Source organism: Diorhabda carinulata, chromosome 3 (assembly GCF_026250575.1).
Source record: "Diorhabda carinulata isolate Delta chromosome 3, icDioCari1.1, whole genome shotgun sequence".
Taxonomy (NCBI): domain Eukaryota; kingdom Metazoa; phylum Arthropoda; class Insecta; order Coleoptera; family Chrysomelidae; genus Diorhabda; species Diorhabda carinulata.
The window spans coordinates 33,346,117-33,368,663 of record NC_079462.1 but is presented as its reverse complement, the minus strand read 5'-3'; the positions used below and the strand labels follow the sequence as shown (position 1 = coordinate 33,368,663).

The 22,547-nt window shown below is 34.3% G+C and overlaps 1 protein-coding gene across 22 annotated transcripts in view; it reads right to left on the bottom strand.

Annotated features, from left to right (window-relative positions):
* The window catches only part of LOC130891747 (protein lap4-like), a 173,724-nt gene that overhangs the window by 128,205 nt on the left and 22,972 nt on the right, over positions 1-22,547 (bottom strand). For 13 of the 22 annotated variants that reach the window (XR_009058948.1, XM_057796664.1, XM_057796667.1 and 10 more), the window contains exons 3-5: positions 9,849-10,138; positions 7,371-8,079; positions 1,686-1,876 (exon numbers count right to left, since the gene is read on the bottom strand). Coding sequence is in view for 21 of the 22 variants with exons in the window: in XM_057796664.1 (XP_057652647.1) it covers positions 1,686-1,876; positions 7,371-8,079; positions 9,849-10,138 (1,190 nt within the window). In the remaining variant the exon portion in view is untranslated. The remainder of the gene's footprint in view (positions 1-1,685; positions 1,877-7,370; positions 8,080-9,848; positions 10,139-22,547) is intronic. The other 9 variants (XM_057796665.1, XM_057796671.1, XM_057796675.1 and 6 more) reach the window with 1 other exon arrangement.

Below are 22,547 nucleotides of genomic sequence, written 5' to 3'. Positions count from 1 at the left end.
GCGTACTGGAGGCTCTATCTTGTCACAATAATCGTTTTCAGGTCAATGGAGCAGTAGAATGGAAAAGGACTTGGAGATGATGAAGTGAAAAGACGGAAACTCATCTTTAGATGTCCAAAACGTAAGATCTTAGCTTAGTAAACTTAGAAAATGGTTAAACGACTGATCGAGATCTTTCTCTGCGTACTGCGTACTCTACCTTGTCACAATAATCGTTTTCAGGTCAATGGAACAGTAGAATGGAAAAGGACTTGGAGATGATGAAGTGAAAAGTCGGAAACTCATCTTTAGATGTCCAAAACGTAAGATCTTAGCTTATTAAACTTAGAAAATGGTTAAACGACTGATCGAGATCTTTCTCTGCGTACTGGAGGCTCTATCTTGTCACAATAATCGTTTTCAGGTCAATGGAACAGTAGAATGGAAAAGGACTTGGAGATGATGAAGTGAAAAAACGGAAACTCATCTTTAGATGTCCAAAACGTAAGATCTTAGCTTAGTAAACTTAGAAAATGGTTAAACGACTGATCGAGAACTTTCTCTGCGTACTGGAGGCTCTATCTTGTCACAATAATCGTTTTCAGGTCAATGGAGCAGTAGAATGGAAAAGGACTTGGAGATGATGAAGTGAAAAGACGGAAACTCATCTTTAGATGTCCAAAACGTAAGATCTTAGCTTAGTAAACTTAGAAAATGGTTAAACGACTGATCGAGATCTTTCTCTGCGTACTGCGTACTCTACCTTGTCACAATAATCGTTTTCAGGTCAGTGGAACAGTAGAATGGAAAAGGACTTGGAGATGATGAAGTGAAAAGACGGAAACTCATCTTTAGATGTCCAAAACGTAAGATCTTAGCTTATTAAACTTAGAAAATGGTTAAACGACTGATCGAGAACTTTCTCTACGTACTGGAGGCTCTATCTTGTCACAATAATCGTTTTCAGGTCAATGGAGCAGTAGAATGGAAAAGGACTTGGAGATGATGAAGTGAAAAGACGGAAACTCATCTTTAGATGTCCGAAACGTAAGATCTTAGCTTAGTAAACTTAGAAAATGGTTATACGACTGATCGAGAACTTTCTCTGCGTACTGGAGGCTCTATCTTGTCACAATAATCGTTTTCAGGTCAATGGAGCAGTAGAATGGAAAAGGACTTGGAGATGATGAAGTGAAAAGACGGAAACTCATCTTTAGATGTCCGAAACGTAAGATCTTAGCTTAGTAAACTTAGAAAATGGTTATACGACTGATCGAGAACTTTCTCTGCGTATTGGAGGCTCTAGTTGTTCTATTGTACGTCAATCGTTTACAAGTCGGTGGAGCAGTAGAAACGAGCATCGAATCTTTCACGTAGACAACCAATAAATATCCTATCATTTAATTCTCTTGCAAATATAAAATTCGTTACTTGTTTACCATTCACAGCCATACTCTTTACGTATAATTTAAACCCAATGGAAAAATTAAGCAAAATTCATTTTACTAAGTTAATCAGTCATTCGAATATTCGGTTCTGTTATTATACAACTGATCCAACTCTCTTAAAGTATTTAACATGTAATAACTGTTGCTCCGACTCAAATTTCCCGTCCTAGCCGTGCAACACCATCTCACCGCACTGTCTTTACAACTAGTTAAAACCCCCACCATATACCGCAACGTAGTATGAAGTGTTGTGCTCACCTCTCTGTTGTCTTTTTCTTGCGGATCGGTAAATTTAACGGAATGCGTTCTACTGGCTTCGTGCTCCCGCCAATCGTCGTCGTCTTCGTCTTCGGTAACAGCGCCATCTGTACGGGATAATGTACTACCATTAGAAAGGCCTGGTGTTAAATCGTGGTGATGATGGTGGTGGTAAAAGCGACCATCAGAAGCTATGCGGGTGCACACAGAAGACAGAGAAAGAAAAAAAAACAAGGTGCTTTACACATAAATAGACAAGATAACAAAACAAAAACAAAAAAGGAAGAAACTTTGATAAATATGAAGTGCCGAGTTAAGCTTTGTGTTAGAAAAAGTGAACGTACAAAATGAAATACGTGTCTATTTACCATGAGAGTCAATATCAAAGATAGAGAAAAACAGAGACATGTACGTGGAATTGTACCGTTGGAAAAGAAAGAAAGAGCATCGGTTTCCTAATCTATATCTCTCCCTCCTCGCTTCCGATTCCTTTTCCTCTCTAACCGCTCGAAACTTCGACGTCATCCAATTCCAATCGGAATAGAGTAGAGAGGGAGATAGATAGTGGTATATCGATGTTTTTACTCTCTTTATCAGAAGTTCGAGCCGACGTGAACAAGCTCGCTCTTTCTATTTTCAATATTATTTCTATGGTATTTACAGCTTAAAGTTATTAACCATTTGAACAAGTACTATAATATTTTTATTTTATTGTTATTCTATGTTCCAATTGAAGGAAATTGAATGCATTTAGAAGTATACATTGTTTCAAACGTGTTTTCATTATGAGGTTAAATTAATTTTTAACGCATGTAGTCATTTCTCTAACACAATTTAAACAACAAAAAAAAAATATCCAAACAGCAAATTTAGTGTTACAAGGGTATGTGATAAAATTTGACGAGGACTGATTTAAAAAATAACATTTCTACGTATTCTGATTCAAATCTTTATTCTTGACTTCAAAATGGGCTGTTTTCGAACCAAAACAATCTCGATCCAATTTTTCATACACTTCCCCGAAGCGGAGTTTTGGAAAGTGGAGAAATCACAGGAAGTCAAAACCGGCGACTACGGTGGTTCTGTTTTGACTGCGAACCTGGTCGTTCAAGACGAATTGCTTTACGATGACGTCTCAAAACACACTAGTACTACTCCCAATGACCGTTTGACCATTTGGTTGGTTAGGTTTAGATTTTGACATGGCTTTTTAGACTTTAGCTTATTTGGAAGCGCCATGAACATAAGGTCCTCAGCTACATTGTTATAAACTTTTTGGCTGCATCTACTCGACGTTGGTTTAATGTTATGAAACATTTTGCTGTTTGTTGAATATTTCATATATTTGAGTCGTCTAACTTGAAAATATATATCAGATTAGGACAAATTATGGGCAATAGTTCTAGAAGGTACACCACCGGTCAAAAGTTTTTATCCACCCCATAATTATCACGCAAACTATAGGGTGAAGGAGTTGTAAACAGTTTTTACAAGGTTCAGTTCTTTTGGTACTTCCTATTAGTATCCGACCCGTCATTTTATGACGGTTTTCGAGCATCATTTCTTGCAACTTGTTATGCTATGGTCGTTGATAGAGGTATATAGACTACTTGCAAGTGAAAAGTTTGCGACGACTTTCACTGAATCCTTTGAGCCACCCAAATACTTAGAGTAAACTCCTCCAAATAGTTTAGCAACATATTTATCGATCTCGTCGTCGGAATTCCATTTGAAACGAAATTCCTAACAAACTTTTTGCTGTATAACTAACGTTAAAAGAGGTTGTATCAATTTAGGAAAAAGACTTTAACCGATTTGATTTACGCGCGCAATTTAAACGCACCACTCCGAGTCAAATTTTATCACACCATGTACGACAATTATGATGCAACAGAAAAAACTGAAACTACGAATAATCCACGTACAGTAATTTACAATTTTGAACGATGCTGGATAAAATTCTGTTACAGTTGTTTCTGCGGCTTTGTAGAAAAACAAATTTTAACAACAAGAATACAACACATAACAAAAAAATAATAGAACCACACAACATATAAAAGCGGTTTGCAGGAAAATGTCAACGGGTTGTTAAAAAATGTTCTAAAATGTATACCAAACAGAATAAAATTTGAATCATTTACATATATACGGTATTGGAAAAAAAACACTTTAATCAACTTACTTCGAATCTACAGAATTAATTTTATTAGAGCATCGGGACAATTGACTGTTCCAGTATATCCAACCTTTTAATAAGGATTTATTAGAATCGAAATCGATAAGCATTAGAACAAGTGACGAGAGATGAGCGTCAAAGACTGCTCGGCATATTTTGAAATGAAATGGTTACCGTTGCTTTGAAGGACAAATGAAGACAAATTTTGTATGTTCACTTATGTAAACATTGTAAACAAAATCCCTCTACCAGGAAAGTAAACACTGTACGGACTTGATATCTCTAAACAATTGATGTTTGTATAGGAATTTTAGGGGCCTACGTCAAAGGATTAATGGAAATACTAAATAAATATTCAAAATTCCTCTTCCTTCCCATAATTATATCACTTCTTCTTAACTTTGAGGACATTCGGTTTCAGCAAAACGATTATATGTGAAGAATTATATGAAAAAACAATATAATAATAATTGTAGCACTTTCGTATCATGAAAAATTTTGTTTTAATGACTCCAAAGAAGGAATAATCGTCTGGGAATAAGCCTGGTAATTTTAAAGATCAGCTGATCGCACCAAATGAATTTTCCGAATAATTTGAAACTTCGCTTTTATTGAAAACAGAAAAAATGCCGAAATATTGATTTACTTAGGATATCCACTAATCTAATGATGATGATTCAAAGCTGTGGCATAGCAGGTCTTCGTAATTTCAAAGAACGTTTACGGAAACATCGTCGTGCGATCACTCACGACATAATTGAAGAAGCCTCCGGTGATGCTGCCATAGCTAGGTCGGGTGGTTTTGAGTGACACAAGCTGTTCCGAGAAAGTAGGGAAATACCAACAAAAATATGTCGCGAGGAAAATTCATTCAACAGTTATCGTACGATGAGTACCAAAACGATTGCTCAACAATTGAGCAATTCTCAAACCCAAGTTTTTGAGATCGATAACTTAGCCTTGAGGAAAATGCGCCCGAGAATAAAATCAAGGCTCAAAGAGAAGTATCACGGCTCGGTGGAGGCGGTCGTGACCCAGTAATTGAACATTTCGGTCCAGGCGTTCCTGGCAGCGTACAAAAGCTGAAAAACTCGTGCTACTTTGAATAATTAGAATCGTTCTTACTATTCTCACGAATAAATATTAGAAATAAATGTCCTACTACTTTTAAAACGAATCCTATATTTTGGAAATGATCTATGAGGAAAATTTTGATTTAAAGCGACAGTAATCATGTTTTTGTCAAAGAACCTTACCACTCTTGTTTTAATAATGATGGATTTCGATTCTAATAATTAGGTTAGTCAAAGGAAGGAATGGAAGATTAGTGGAAATATTGAGTTTACTATAATTAACCGTAAGATTCTATTGAAAGGTGTGGTGATAAATTAAAACTTCGTTTCTCCAATACTGTATAACAAAATGGTACTTGTGCCCAATTATTTAGCACCTCCGTAAAAAAATTGACAAAGTACTTTAAAAGACTAAAATGATTAAATTTGAATTTCAAACAATACAATAAATAAATGTCGAGTATCTCAGAAAAATGTTGAATACCCAAATTCAAAATTTGAATGAATCAATAAACCCAAACAGTATCCAGGAAAACTCCTGGATAGCAGACTTTTGTGTAATAATCACACACACGTCAAAGGTATCTCGAAAAAGGCTATAAAGGTCTTCGATATGTGCAGGCAAAAGTTGAGGATGTCCACCACGATTATAAGGTCATCAATTTACCTGTGGAGCAATCATTTAGTTAAGAAACAGTCGACAAAGCTGTTACATTGTATAAATGGCGATAAAACTCGTAGAAATTGGAAGGAGAATGACTCGAAAATAAAAAAGAAAAAACAGGAAATACAGTATAGAGATAGGCACCATGATCAAAAAGCACGTTAATGTATAGATCAAAGACGTGGTGACTGAAAAAACAAATGAAAATAGAAGCTACAGAAATGGATGCAATGAGAAGGACATCTAAGACATCAAGATTAAAAATAGTGACTAATAAGAGAGTTAAGGAACAAATGAGTGTAGAAGAGACAGTCTTGTATAGAAAAGAAACAATTGGTATGGTACTGGTATGTTCACAGAATGACAGACGCAAGTCTACCTTCTTCTTCTTAGCGCGCCGTATCAAGTCCCCTTGACGTTGGCGTTCAGCATGGCAAAACTCTATCTATCTTGAGCTAGTCCTGCTTCTCTTATTCCAGTCCATTCTCGAATATTCTTCAACCAAGAGGCTTCAACTTTACCCATCATAATCAACCGGCTACCCACCCATTATGTGTCCCAAATAAGCTATTTTCCTGCATTTGATGTTAACTACCAACTCACGAACCGCATTTGCTGTGTTAAGGACTGCATCGTTTGTTTGCATAGCTGTCCACGGTATCTTGAGCATGCGTCTATATAACAACATTTCAAAAGTCTCCAATCGATTAATGGTAGTCCATGCTTCGACACCATTTAAGAGAACTGACCATATGTTTCCGTTTCCGGATTAGAGAATATTGATCTCATTCTCAATGTTGTACGAGCTACCCCAATTCTACATTTTATGTCCTTATCGGGATCCAGTTGTTCAGTAATGCGTTTAGCTTGCTTAAAGGTCTTTATCTGAATACAAATTAAACAGTAGTGGTGAGAGTATGTAACCTTGTTTAACCGCTCTCAAGATTTTGCATTTTTTCCGTTGATTCCAACCCCCGCTCTTTGGCGTCAATACAATTTTTCGATGATTCTTACATCGGAACTATCAACTCATTTCATGTATTTATTAACTTGTCGTGTTGTACTCGATCGAATGCCTTTTCGTAATCGATGAAGACAGCAAGTATATCTTTCCGTTGGTCCTGGCATTTTTGTAGTGATATATTCAGTGCAAAAAGTGCTTCTCGTGTTCGCAACCCATTTCTGAAGCCGAATTGAGTTTCGTCTTTGTCTACATCGCACTTATTTCTGATTCTAGCGTGGATTATTCTTAAGAATATTTTTATTTGCCAACTTTGTCGCATTCGCCTTTATCAAATGCCATTTTCATTCTTCTGATCTAGAGTCATTATACAGTTCTTTGATATATACACACCAAGTTGTTCGAATTCCTTCATCATCTATGATTATTTTTCCTTTTGAATCCCTTAAGTCTTCTTGTTGTACCACCAGAAAACCAAAAAAGAGGAAGACCAAGGAAAACCTGCATGTAAGTAAAAAAGCGATCAATAAACGAACAAGAGCTAAGAAAGGAAGAATACAACAATGGAAAATAATGGCAAATGAGCATCGGACAACGTCGTAGGACGTTCTAACCCCAACCCCTAAATATATGTATTTCTGGTTTAAATGAAATCTTTGCGACGTATCTAGACCGTAAATTTTTCATCATTTTCTGAGATATTCGTCTTTAAAGTTGTAAAATATCGCTTCGAAAATCGTACACGATTTAAAACACATATAAAAAAAGAAAATCGCATATTTTTGAAAAACAAAAATTACAATAAACTCACCTATCGTCGGTTGATATTCTTGCTGAGGTAGCAAGAAGCACGTTAAAACCGTTTTTCCAGTGTCTGGATCGGTATCGGTTTGGAAGGTTAATAAAGGCTGCGCTTGATTATCGCTCAACCAAACAGCTTTAAGACTCAACTGTAGAAGCATATAGGGTAAATAAGGCAGCCTGTTACCCGACACGTCTAGCACGTGAAGTCTTCTACAGTTTCCTAATGAATCTGGCAACATCGTAAGTCTATTATCTCTTAAACTTAACACGCCTAATTCGCAAAGATTGCCTATGTCTTCAGGTATTGCCGTTAGGCTATTCCTATCTACGTTTAAATTTGTTAGTTTGATTAATTTTCCGACTTCGATCGGTAATTCGCTCAAGAAATTCTCAGTCAATATCAATTCTTGCAAGTTGTGACAAAAACCGACGTTAGAATTGAGACTAGTCAATCTATTTTGGTCTACCTTTAGGATGGTAAGTTTTTCTAATTTTCCTATACCATCGGGTAGGGTTTCTAATACATTTTGAGATAAATGTAAGTCGGTTAGGCTTTCCAAACCTGCGATATCTTCGGGAAGATATTCTAACCGATTTTCCGAAAGATCGAGACACGTTAAATTACTTAGTTGTCCTATTTCTGGAGGGAGACTTTGTAGTTGGTTGTGATCCAACCAAAGTTCTTGGAGGGCAGGAAGTTTTCCTATATGTGATGGCTGAAATAGAAAATCCTTGTTGTTTCGGAAAATTTACAAAAAAACAAAATAAAAACCGAATTACACAGGTATGCAAGAGGGTTGTCTAAAAACTTTCCCAACTCAACCTGAAGATGTTAATAATTATCAATAACATTTAGGTCATTTCGGACGCTTTTTTTATGTTTAACAATCTTATGAGTGAGTTGTCGTGAAAATTTTTCTGGAAATAGAAAAAATATAGTATCGAGATGAGTAAATGAAAGACGAGTTGGACAGTCTGCATCATCATTTACAATCACAAAATTTTTGGAAGCAGGAATCAATCTTGGAAGTATCAGCTTGACTTACGACAAGAGTTTGAAACGATCCAAACAGCGATGTTATCGAAAAAAGTACAAGACGACTCCCGAAAATGATATTGATGTTAAAGTCTATTCTGTTTCAAAATTAGTTTTTTTTTCAATAATTTTGAAACGTTTAGAAACACAAACATATCAAAAGGTCTAAGAAATAAGAAATTAAAGAAATTGAAATAGTTCAGGGGTCAGCCAAAAATTAAAAGTTTTCAAAGAGCCACAAAACTTTTAACTTTTTGTTGCCATTAGTACTTGTATAAAGTTTTTTGGTTCAATATCGATTTTGTTACTATTTGTGTTGAAAGGAATGCCTATGAATGCTAGAATGGTTTTGTTGATTATGAATTGTAAAAAATCTGTCAGCAAATTTATCTTATAAGTGTATAATTCATGTCAACATTTGCGATATTGCTGTTGAAATTGAAAATGAAGTAATTTACCGCTATGAATAAAACCACTTCACATGCACGTTTGAAGCAATCCTTGAGAGAAAGAAAATTTGGAGATTTATTAAAGAAGAGAGATGTGAAGAGAGGTAAAGAGAGAAAATCATTTGACAGGAAGAAAAGTGCATGCGTTCTTCTTGAGAAAAGAATTTCCGACAATCATATAATTGAAGAAGGCAAAATTTGGAAGTTGGATAGTATTTATTGTGTTAAGTTTGATGGTAGGAATCCAGTTCTGCCTTGATAATTAAAAACGGCTGTTTGAATCTTGGTATGGAAAAAGTGAAAATTGTCCGATGAAAATGTAAAAACCGAAGAGCACAAAACGACAAAAAATTAACGATTTAATCGACTGATAAGTCAGATTACAATACAAGAAAGAAGTATGGATACACTGAGAAAACATAATAGTCAATTGAAATGACATTTTTCCAGCACTTAACAATTTTAGTGAACGTAATTTTATTTTTTCGTGTGTAGAAGGGTGAGTAGTTAATTTCAAAATTGTGCAATCGCCACTTTTGCTCTTCGGCCGCCACATTGGAAAAACCGGTGCCGAAGGGTTTTCTTATCGTAAACTAGCAACCCTACAGGAGATATAAATAGAAAAGTTATAAACAAAAATAGTAAAAATTTAGTTTCTGGCGTTATAATTTTTTTTGATGATTTTTAAAGAGCAATTTTCACTACAAATTTGTTTAAAGTCATTACAACTAATGATTGTGAAAGCAATTGCGTCCATAATGATATTAAGTGCCTTTAGAACTTCCTCTTTCTTAACAAAATACGGCAATATACGATGAAAAACAAACAGATATTAATTGAACGAATCAATTTTCTCGATCAGATAATTTTCTACTAAAATATTAATCATAATATCATATTTTTTATGACTCATATCAACAATATTTTGTTACTTAATAGAAATTAGCAACTCGAAATGCACACCTGGGTAATTTTAATAGTTGAATATCCATTAACATACCAATTCCTCTATCTCGTTATCTCCTAAATCGAGTCTTTCCAGATTCGTCAACTTAGACAACGACGCGGGTAATTCTTTAAGTAGATTTTCCCGAAGTTCCAATGACGTAAGTGATGTAAGTTGACCGAAATCTTGCGGAAGAGAAGTAAGCGACATGTCGTTAAGACCCAATACGGTGAGCGACTTGAGTTGACTGAACGCTGGTGGAAGACGGGGTATGGGGTTTGAACTGAAATCTGCGACTCTAAGAGCTCGAAGTTGGCCAATGCTTTCGGGGATATCTGGTATATCTGAAACAAACAAAATAAAATCCACCAAATACTCAAGATAAATATAATGATGAAATATCGTTAGCATCCGTTGAATGGACGCCGATTTTCGTTGCCCGAAAAAAACGTTTCGAAATTAATATTTTATTGTAAAAAAAATTACGTTAAGCCTTGCATATCTCAAAAAGAAATCGTTTTTAAATAAATAAACATACTTTTTTCTATACGCACTAAATAGATAATTATACGAGGGTTGCTATGAATATTTTTAGCCACAGCAATACTGATTATTCTTTACTGACACTGACCATTCCGGTGTAAACTTAACATCGGTGAATTATATCCTCAACCACGACATTTTACAATTAGTATTATTTGTAGTGCGCATAATGAGAAGACAACCAATTGAAATGTTCAAAAGAATAACGCATTGGATCCCATTGTGGCCAAGGAGAAGGGACAAGCCGAGAAAAACTAGGAGAAACGAAATAGAGGAACACTCAATATAGAAAACTGGAGAGCAGAACGCCAGAACCGAAAAGAATGGAAAATAATAACAAAAGCAGCCAAAACAAACGATAAACTATAAAGAAAATAAAAATTACAAAACGAGGAGTAATCCACCTAAAAAAAAAAGGATTTAAAGCGTCAAAAGCGATAGCCATAATCCACATGGGATTGAAAGGCTTGATGATGATGATGATTATTTGTAGTGACAAGTACAAAATACAATTGTTTTTCATAATTTTTGACGTAGATGTACAAGATGACACAAATGAACTTAATACATTGTATAGTGATACACTGTAAAAAGTAAGGTGGTAGATTCAAAAGTGTAGGCTGGTTCTTTTTAGGATGAAAACTGCGAATGCAGATCAAAATATGTCCTTGTACCTGTGAACTCGAAATGATTTTAAAAATCGTCAAAAAAGACGATATTTTAGCTTAAAACGACAAAAATAAGAAGGTATTATATTGAAAACCGTCAAAGAAGTAAAATTATAGTATAAATGGCTGAAAAAAGAAATGGTTTAATAGTCTTCTTCTTCTTTCTTGTATGGTAGGTTTAAAACCTGTTTCTTATTCAGTTTCAGCCTCCTGGATCCAGATTTTCACACCATCTCTTTCTCGGTCGACCAATACTTCTTCTACCTTGCTATACGCACTAGTCTTTAGCTTGTAATTCTACTAATGTGACTATTCCATTCTTGTTTTCGTTTTAGTACTCAGTCAATTACATTTTCTACCTTGCACGTATTTCTTATGTTTTCACGTATAATAATCAACAGCTTAAGAGAAAGCTCGCCTCGACTTGTTTATTGAAATTTTAACTAAGTGTACATGAAATTCTGTATATAACCTTTAGAGAGGTACATAATCTATGCATATAATACCAAAATAAATCAGCAGTTAATTGTGTGGATCTTAAAAAAGGCCAAATTTTACAAAACTTGGGTTTCCGAAGAAGCACATTGAAGCAAGAGGTAGAACAACGTATGGTGATCAATGATGGTCAATCAAAACTCAATGAATCTAATAATTTTATATAAAATATATAAGGATCAAATCTATTTCCTAATCAAACAGCTGGCTGAACTATTCATGAGTCACTTAGAGAAACAGATAAACCAAAAGTTCCAGTGTATGTTATGTAGAAATAGAAAATAATGGACGATTACCATTTTTAGATACCTTAGTGATATAGAATAAGAATAGGTTTCCATTTTAATGTATTTCTTCCTAGTTTTCCTTTGTATCAACATAAAATTGGCATTTCGTTTTATTAATTTTCCACTTACCATTGGAAGATATAATAGAGAAAGGACTTTTATTGAGGATGTGGCTGTAGATAACAAGGTTTAAATATCTCTTTACGAAACCACATTTTTCCAAAATCAAAACGATTCGCAATTTTCTCTAGTCTTTTTTAAAAAGATTACGACTTCAATACCTGAACTAAACGCATGCAAAATATTTTGAAAACCAATAAAACTTGTTTCTAATCTATACGAGAGATTGGTATCTTCAGACTCGTGTTGGCGAAACGTCAAGAGAACTACGGTCCAACAGTCCAAAAATCCTACATCTATTGGACGATCCAAGAAGTTCTGCTTGAGGTCTTGATAACTGTAAACCTCATAATAAAATAATGAATATTTCCTTGAACCAAATCACTAGAAAGAGATGCAACTTCAACGTCACTTTCATTGTTATCTTCTCATATATTTTTACTTGAATTTCCGGATTAAATTGAATATGGAAAGCCTTTAGAATGTAAAATTGTTATATACCCCAGAAAGAGGTATCGTTGAATTACAAGTTTATATGGAACAATATACAAGGTGTCTCATCAACTTTTTTAGAAACCATCTGACCCGAAAAGTAACGTTGTAACTGTACGGTTCATTACTTCCAAATTCAATATCGTAGTTCAATCTGTTTACGAGATATATACTGAACAAAACCTCGTGGGACATCCTGTAGTTGGGTTATTGATATTTTGTCCGAAGTAATACAATTAATTTCGTAATGATAAACAGTGCCAATTTATGTGTTTACATGTAATTAATTGAACTCAAATCATTGTTTATAGTGTCTAAGTTGGCCAACTAATTGAATTCTGTTTAACGACAGATTTAATGAAAAAAAACATAAAAACTAGGGTCGATAATAATTTTGTTTATTTTTCTATGTACCAAGCAACCTAAATCATCAACTTTAATAAGGAAAATGTAAGAGGAGTTGATTAATTAATCGATGGGATCATCTTAGTGGAACTAGGGAAAATCACTCTTTTACTTGCTTTGAAACATTTTGCACCACGTTTCCCGTAACTCAAAGAAACAGCTTTTGGAAGAAAAAATCCTTGATGATGACATGGACATTTCGGAAAAACGAGAAAGGGTTTATTCCCAAAACTGCCTGGACTAACAAAATCATAAAGCATATTGGAAGTTTTTCAAAAAGTGTCACTTCTCAAAGGCAAAAACTCCGAATAAGCTTTTCTTTTTGCCCTATTTGAATGTGTGTCTTTAGAAAAATACTGTGCCGAATAACAATCGCCAAACAAAACACCATTCACTAGCACAATAAATTTTTTATACTTCAAAATCAAATAAAGTTGCCGTTCTAAAACAGGAGATGTACCATCGACTAGCAGAAGTTGCTACATAAGCAACGTGGAATGAGACCAAATAAGCACGTACAAGAAAAATCTGGCACACTATAAACCAGAAGACTGAAAAAACTAGACAGTGGCGGCGCAAGGCCTAAACTTAATGTGGGCAAAATAACCTAATTTTTACTCATACTTCTTTGGAAAAAAGAATAATTAAAGATACCGAAATTTTCTACTTTTGATTTTACTCCTTAATGATTGGTGCGTAATTTATCTTAGATGCTACATTTACTTCAATAGATAAAACTGCCAAAGCCGAAAGTCTTTCTTGACTCATAGTATTTCTTAAATAACTTTTAATTTTGAAAAGCTCGTTCCAGCGGAAGCATTACTTACAGGCATTGTTATCAAAATTATAATGAAAATATTAATATTTGGGTAAATTTCTTTCAAATCGTTCTGTATGATATATTGGAGCAGATGTTTCACGTCTTTAATGGAGTTGGGTAAATTTGGGATCATATTTTGTAACTCCTCATACAACTCATGAGGTTGGACGTCACTGCTCTCACCTACTTGGAGAATTGTGTGTAAACCCTGACAGTTTTTCAGTATTTCCTCTTTTGTAATTTTTTCTAGCTTGTTTAAGTCATAGATAAAAACAAAATTTTAAAAATGTTGATTTAAAGACATAAATCTCGATTCCATGTCTTCATAATCAAACATCCTTTTCTTTTTGGCTACTCTTTTATTTTTAAAATCTTTTGGCAAATCATAACTGCTTTTCTCATCAAAATGACGAGCGTAAGACATTTTTTGAATCCAGTGAATTTGCTTATGGTATTGACACGCGTTAATGACTCATATGATAAATTCCTAAATAAACATTTCGTTTAAAACGGAATTTCAATCACTGAGTGTGTTGCATCAAATTGCAATAATACAGCCTTAATCGCCTGGATTCTGCTTTCCCATCTGGTGTCTTTAATTTATCTTTGATTATTTTCCAGCGTTTGTTGGAATTTGAATTATTTTTTTACCGGTAAATCGAAAGCTTATTTTCGATATTGATTACCTGTAAAATATGAACGCATAATATACAGTAATTACGGAGATATTGGGATCCAAAGATTTTCTAATGACAGATGGATTTTCCACACTTTTTTGAATTTATTTTCGGTTGTGAGGCCTCGGGCCGAGCTCTGAGACTATACACACTTGACTTCAATATTCGTCCATAATTGAATAATTGGTTCAATAACCAAGTTATCGTCTTCAGAGAAGTTGAAACGTTTACCTTCAGTTTCTTCTTTGAAAACGATAAATTGGTTGTCGAAACGCGCGTCAGACAGTGTAATTGTGATTATAGTTGGTGTAGTGGTGGTGTAAAAGATGTATTCAGTGGTGGTGTAAAAGATGTATTCAGTGATTGTATAAATTATTTCAAGCAGTGTTCGCAAACCAAACCTTCAGGTTGCTGTGTGAGCACTGGTATACTGATGGGATGATGTAATACGATGTCAATCACCATTATTAAAAAACTATATTGTTTATTATTTTTTAAAAAGATAAATAATTTAAAGAAACTGATGAATAACGTGTTTCATTATTTCACCCACAGCGTCAAAGCAGCAATTTTTATAATTTTTTAAATAACATATAATTGTCATTCAAGTTTCGTTAGTTGCTTCTCTCATTAGGGAGAATTTTAATTGCGTCAGATAAGATCGGAACGAAAAAAATTAATGACAATGTCGACGGAGAAGCAACAGACCGAATATTTTGTATTCGCATCGTTTTGAATCGCCAAACCACATGATCACTGAATTGCAGTGTGAATGTAGCAAGTAGGAATGGAAAATTAAATTCTAATGGTTTTTTTATGTTTCAATATTAAATTATCGAATCTATTTGAATATATTAATAAAAGCGAATCGAAAAATGATGTCGTTTTTTAAATTAGCATCAACTGAATACATTTTTATTATCAATTAATAATATAATCATCTTCGTTATCAACATTTTGCCACTTAGTGTGTAAGTTTTCAATGCCAGAGCGATGAAAACCAAGATCAGTTTCCAAGAAACTAAATTTATTATATTCTATAACAACTATCATCTCCGATATGCTATTTTCTTCTGATCTGCGTGTTGCGGGACTCAATTTCAGAGAAACTTCAAAGTTCAAGAAAGTTCAGTTACACACACACTCATACTAAACACTCCAAACTTCCTGGACTTGTTTAGAAAATTCAAAATATTGATTCCTTCTCCCTTATTCATATTTGAATCCGTTTCCCTATTACATAAGAATGGTATCTACATATTCCACGTTCGAAATGAGTTAAAGACTCAATACTGTGCGTTGAGAAAAAATGCATAATCATTTGCCAATTTAAATTAAATCTATAACATATATTCCCGCATTGTACACACTGGTTTAATCTCGATATTGATGTTTAATACAAATTTTTATATTTTAGAAGGTAATATGATCCCTCCTACTCCAATTAATTAATTTTCGCGGTGAAAGTGTGATTTATATAATAGACAAATACCTTTAGACATCATCAAAACAATCGAAGACATATATAAGGACAGACATAATACAGGCTAGAATAGACGGACAACTTAGAGGAAATAAACGCACGGGTATAAGACAGGGAGATTCGTTAAGCCCTTTACTTTTAAATCTCATAATGGGTGAAATAATAAAGGAAGTGAAAAGGAGGAAAGGTTGTAAGATGTAAGAAATGATGCTATCCTCATGGCAGAAAATGAAGACGGTCTACAAAGATTGGTCCACAAGTTTAACATAGTAGCAAAGAAGCTTAACATGGTAATTTCATCACAAAAAACAAAAACACTGGTCATTAGCAAAGAACCGATTAGATGTAAAATAGAAATTGACGGTACCAGCATTGAACAGATTATGAAAACTAACTACTTAGGCGTCACACTATCAAGCTATAGAGATGCAAAATCAGAAAGAGAATAGAGCAGCAGGATGCCTCAATAATACAATATGGAGAAACAAATATATTCGAACGGAAACTAAGACTAGAATTTACAATAATGACATACACAGCAGAAACAAAACCGGACATGTTCAAAACACAAAGAATGCTGGAAACAGTTTAGATGAAAATACTGAGGAGAACCACGGGGAACACATTGAGAGATCGAGTAAGTACCGACTACATTAGAACAAGATGTAATGTGGAGAAGGTTAACGAGTGGTTATAGAACAGAAACTAAGAATGGAACAACCATATAAGTAGAATGACAGATGATGGGGTGGTGAAGATCGCAAGAGACAAATCGCCGGCCAGGGAAGAGAAGTGTCGGTTGACCCCGGAAAAGATGGAGCTTAAAAGCACAACAAAAGAAAAAAACAGAAAAGTTAGAAGAAGAAGTATGATAAGCCACTCCACAACGATCATCATGAAACTCTATACATAGACTATTAATATTACCAGAATACAGAGATGATAAATTTTAAAATTGATGTTTGCGGCTTTTCCTAAGACTAAAATCTTTAATTAAAGCACAATAGTCTTACGAATAAGCTACGTCATTTTCGATTGAAAGAATAGCAAGCGCTGATAGCCGATTTTGTGTCATCGAATTCCTCAAATTTGTTTTAATAATTTTAAGCCTCGAAAAACTCCTTTCAGCAGACGCAACTATAACAGGTGTGGTAGCAATAATTCTCAGGACTATTTGGTAGTGGAGTAAACTTCAGTTAATTTTTTTTCTATTATGTATTTAAGCACCGAGATAATCGTTTCCTTCAGGCACACGGATGAACATATTCAGTTCTTCGTACAATTCATGTCCATCAATACCACATGATTCTCTTACTGTCATAGATATTTGCAAGTCACTGCATTGCTTTAAAAATTCACTATCATTAATTTCCTTTAATTTTATATTATACATGAAACCAAATATGCTCAAATGATGTTTAATAACTTCAAACCTAGGATAACAGCTTGCGCGCACATTGTCGACAATGACATAAAAATAGTTTATTTTGAAAATGTCTTCCGCTTTCAATTCGTGAGCTTCATTTCCCCCTTCATAATCAAAATGCCTTTTTTTACGTTCTGACTTCTGACTTCTTTGAACTGTCTGTCAATAAATATATAAATATAAAAGAAAAAGTTAAAAAAATTAATATTTTGCTTCGGTTGTTGCGCGAGGCCCCTGTAAGAGCGAGGCCAAGTGCGATTGCCCTGTTCGCCACCCCCTAAGGCCACCACTGGTTAAAGGTATGTTTCTTTGCTTAAAAAGTAGGTCTCCATAATCTGGAACCCATTATTTATACTCCATATAGAACAATGGCTGAATTGCTTAGTGCCAAATTCAATCAATATCCAATTCCAAAGTGAATCATTCAAGAATTGGGCTTTTCAGAGAATTCGTGGTACTAAGTATAAAATATATGATTTATTGTAACCATATTTCACCAGTTGTTGAATGATTACTTCAAATACACCAAGTAGAATAATTGATTTTTCATTTGTATTTAACTCGGTAAAAGTTAACATGTCAAATTTTTAGTAACTCATTTATTTCCTTCCCGATTGTTTTTACGATAAATCTCGTACATAAATTAATCATATTTAGTTATATAATCAGTTAATATGATAAATTTACAATTTACCACGTCCATATCTATAGTTTTTCACACGATATAGGTCAAGAAATAAAACACATGCCAACGAGATCTGGCTCATTTCAACCTGACAGGAATTAAATAAAAATTTTTATTGATCTATTTTTGGAAGAATATATCTATCGTTGTTAATAGATAGTTGGGTAGATGAAAGGGAAATCTTTAGTATCAAAATCGATGTTTGAAAATGTGTTTTTATAAATAAATTATCACTTGCAGATGATCCTACTTCGGAGACGAATAGACATAACCATAGATTAGATTCTGCGTAATAAAAACATTTTTCACGTCACTCAACATGTCCGGTTGGATCGATCTAATCGGTAGCTAACTTCGTCATTTTGAGTAACTTAAATCGTAAGAGGAAATCAACTAACAATTCCACCTAAACTCCTTATTGAAATGATTCATGACATAATATGCAATGTTTAGATAATAAACTTCCATGAGACTTGATCTTAGTCGATAGCGCATGCTCGACCCACTCGAAATCCAGATCCAGACAACTTGCTGTCTAGTTTCAATCAGATAAATTCATCAATTACTGTCAGTGCCTTTAAACACGTTTAATATCATTTAATTGTTTTCTAATTCTTACTTGATGCAGTGTTCTAAAATGTTGATAATAAAATAGAAGTGAGCGAATCTAAGGCGACCAGCCAGAACAACCAGTAGAGCAGCCAGAAAATCATCAACTTTGAAGGAAAACGAAAAAGAAGAATTATGCATACCTCAGTTTGCTGTTCAATGTAGACGAGAACGTTTGGTGATTATGACAGTCAAAATTAGAGATGAATAGTAGCTTAGGATTATACTACACACTAAGAGAGTTATTTTTTTTTCAGCCTCCAATGGGCTAAAAAGGAAAGACCGGTGAATATACAAAAAAGATTTCATTACCAAAAATAAGGTACAATACAACTTATTTCTCTACATAATCACCTTGACGATTAAGGCATTTGTCATATCTATGAACAAGCTTTACAATATCGTCTTCATAAAATAGACCCGCCAATGATTGTAAGTGAGTTGTGACGGTTTCTTTGAGCTGCACTTTAGTTTGGAAGCCCACCCTCCAAGCCACTGCTTCTGATCTGGCCCCAATCCGATCATTTTTTTTATTTAACAGCGACGATAACAAGCGACGTACGAATATATTGAAAAATGATTACTTTTTTTAATTTAAGATGTATCTTTCTATGTTAGGCTAAGAGATCATGAACCATGTATCAATAATTTAAAAAAAAATCATGAATTGTTATTACATATGGCGTGTCTACCTGAAATTTAATCTGTAGGTAAACGTTTATTTTCATATTTTCTTCAACTTCTTTTGATGTTCGTGTAGAAGAGATTTATTTAAACGTTCGGCAAAACAACACGTGCGTTAATGTCAAAACTGCGATTTAAATTAAAAATATATATTTTCCTCTACTAATAAATTCACATACTTTACGACCGGAATATATGTCTACAGAGCTTTATTCTTTACATTTTTTTTAACTTCCAGCAATTCGCATTTCATGGTCACCTCTGGAGTTTACTTTCGAAATTCTTTTAGATATACGAGGATATATCGAAAAATTCATAGCCTACTATAGAAGTAAACAAAATTTCAATGTCAAAATATTTTATCACTCAACATATTCTCCTCTTAATTGTATACATTTATTACAGCGAACCTGCAACCTCTCTAGACATTTAAAAAAAAATGTTTCTTCTTGCTCTGCAAACCAGATCTCCAAAGCTTTTATTACCTCCTCGTTGGAAGAAAATTTACGACCTTTTAATCTTTTTTTCAGTTGAAGAAAGAGGTGATAATCGGACGGAGCCAAATCTGGTGAATAAGGAGGTGTTCTAGTAATTCAAACCCTAATCACGAATTTTTTGCATGTTAACATGAGATTTGTGTGCAGGTGCGTTGTCCTGCAAAAACAAAACAACTTTGGATAGCTTTCAGCGTCTTTTCTCTTTAATTTTTTTCCGTAGTGTGGTCAGTAATGTCGAATAGTAATCTCCAGTTATTGTTCCAAAAAATCAATCATGATTAGTCCATGGCAATCCATCGCAAAAATGATGTTTCTTTAGTTATAAGCAGCCGGTAATAGAAACCAAATATCAGCTGATACTACGGACCAACTTCGAGACGTCCTCGCCCTTGGTCTCCCTCAAAATTGCAACGGATGTGCAGGGCCGGATTTGATCTGCTTCATGCTCTCAATTGCAAAGAAAGTGTTCATGTGTGAGAGGATATGAGACATGAGGAAAGGCCAGAATTTTTCAACAACTGCAGTATCACTGCTGACTCCAAATACGACCGAACAGCAAAAGATCTTCGTGGATCATTCATCCCTTTTGTCTGGTCAGCAGATGGATCGGTTCACGGAGAATTTTTTAAGAAAGCTGTTGCACTCATTGAGAAGTGGGAAAAGCCGTAATCGCAAGGCTGGGACGGGTCCGCTTAAGTATTCAAATTGCGATGTTTAAAGCGGTATCTCTGCGAATTCGAGGAGCACGGAAAAGGGTAATAAAAGATGGGACCGCTCATCTATATCTATATATTGTTTGGTATCTATGATTAATTGTTTCGAGCAAAGTAATTAATACAAATTTCTCCGAACAAACTTCCTCGATAAAACAATAATCCGTTCCTACTGACTGACCGATACCTGATCCAGGAAATTTCAAGTAATCTCAATGTCTATATAATTAAACTAATCCTCTTATTGGGAAAAACGAATACCTAGATGAGGACATTTGGAATATAGGAGTAAATAATTCTTTCTCGAGACAACGAAGTGATCAGATCTCGAACAGTGAGGTATCAGCGACGCTACGCTGTTTCCAGAGACTCTGCTCGCGCAAATCTAATTTCAGTTGGCAAGATCAAAATATCCGTATTACATGGTATTTAGGTCATCGACTATCTTGATAAAGGTAAAATCATAAATAATAAATATAGCACAGTGTTTTTGGAAGAAATTTGAATAAGAACTAACGTTTTCAAATACAAAATTCAATATATGGATAAAGACCGTGATTAAACTATACATATTGCGCTTTCAATTACTCGATCACCAGAATATTCCCGAAATCTGGCCCCATGGATTCCTGGCTCTTTGCAGACCTTAACATAATGATCTAGAGAAATGATTCCAGAGATTCCAATCTATCTTTTCATAGAAATGGTTTTGAGAATTTTTAAGCGTTGGAGTTTTTAAGCGTTGGAGTATATTTATCACGCTGAGTGGAGGAAAACCGTATTTTCACATATCAATCATGGATCTATTGAATAAAGTATCATAAGAAAGCTAGAAGGGTTCAAATCTCAACTATATGCAAATAGTGATGATATGGATCATCTGTTGTAGAGTATTAAGTTAAAGCATAATTACAATTCCAGTAACTACAAATCAGACAATACTGAAAAGAAAAACGATGAGGGTGATGGTGAATTAGTAACGAAGACACTTGGCGATCTTTGAATCAAATTCAACTTGAAACTTAGCAGTTAGTGCTAAGCAACGTAACTCATCGATGTCCCAAAACGAGAAAGTTTCTGATTTGGAATTAATTCAGTGGTTCAAATACTTTTTTGAAAAATGGTGATAAGAATAATGGAATAACGGAATTTAATTATTTCAATAGAGAGAAAACTCATAATGTTGTCCATTGGCAATTTTATGATAAATTGTACGCGTTTTTACATCACAACATTACTAATAACTTCTAGGTAAGCGGATCTACACTGGTTTCTTATTCGTGATTTTTACTCCTCAAAATTGGCTAATTGGCTTTCAAAAACTTTGTCTCCCAAGTGCCTCCATTGAAAAACGTCCGAACTCATCATTATATTATATATAGATTATAAATTATTCAACTTCTGATATAGTTGCTGAATCGGTTTCATAAAAACTCCTCTGTATATCATCGAATAGTTGAAATTTTCCATTTATTACTTGACCAACTTTACAAAAAAAGCAAGAATTAATCATAAATAACAAACTTTGTATGATACACATCGAATTACGTCATGACAATGTAAAAATAAATGTTATAACATCTGCAAAGTATAAGATGTGTTTCCAACGAGTCCGAACAATACAATGCACGTCAAAAGCCGACATGAAAAGATGAGCTTTTTCCGGCCTTTCAGAATCCGGAAATATGATATAGGCGTATAGGAAATACGGTGGTTAATCCCCATACACTAAACATACTCAGAGTTCCTCTTGTAGTCCGTGAAAGGGCTTCCGGACTGAGAATTCTAACCTAGCTTTTTCAAATTCTTCAGCTTCTTCTCGGCGGATTAGGAACTTATTAAACTTTGTAAAAGCTGTTTTTGCGATTTTCCATTTAACATACATCCAAGGTATTTAAATTTATTGACTTTCTCTATGTTCTCTATGTTTGGTTCCAATTTCGTTGATAGAATTGACTAGCTCTTGTAGATCTTCTACGTTATTGGCTAATGTCGCAGTTCCATTTACTATAAAGCCTTTTTGATGTTCTTTTAATGCCAACTGAATAATTCGTTCTACGTTCTAAGTTAAATAGCATCCTTGACGAACTTCCCTAAGTATCTGAAGGTGTTCCGTAGTTAGAGAGCCGCTAGTTCTCAGTTCAGCTGT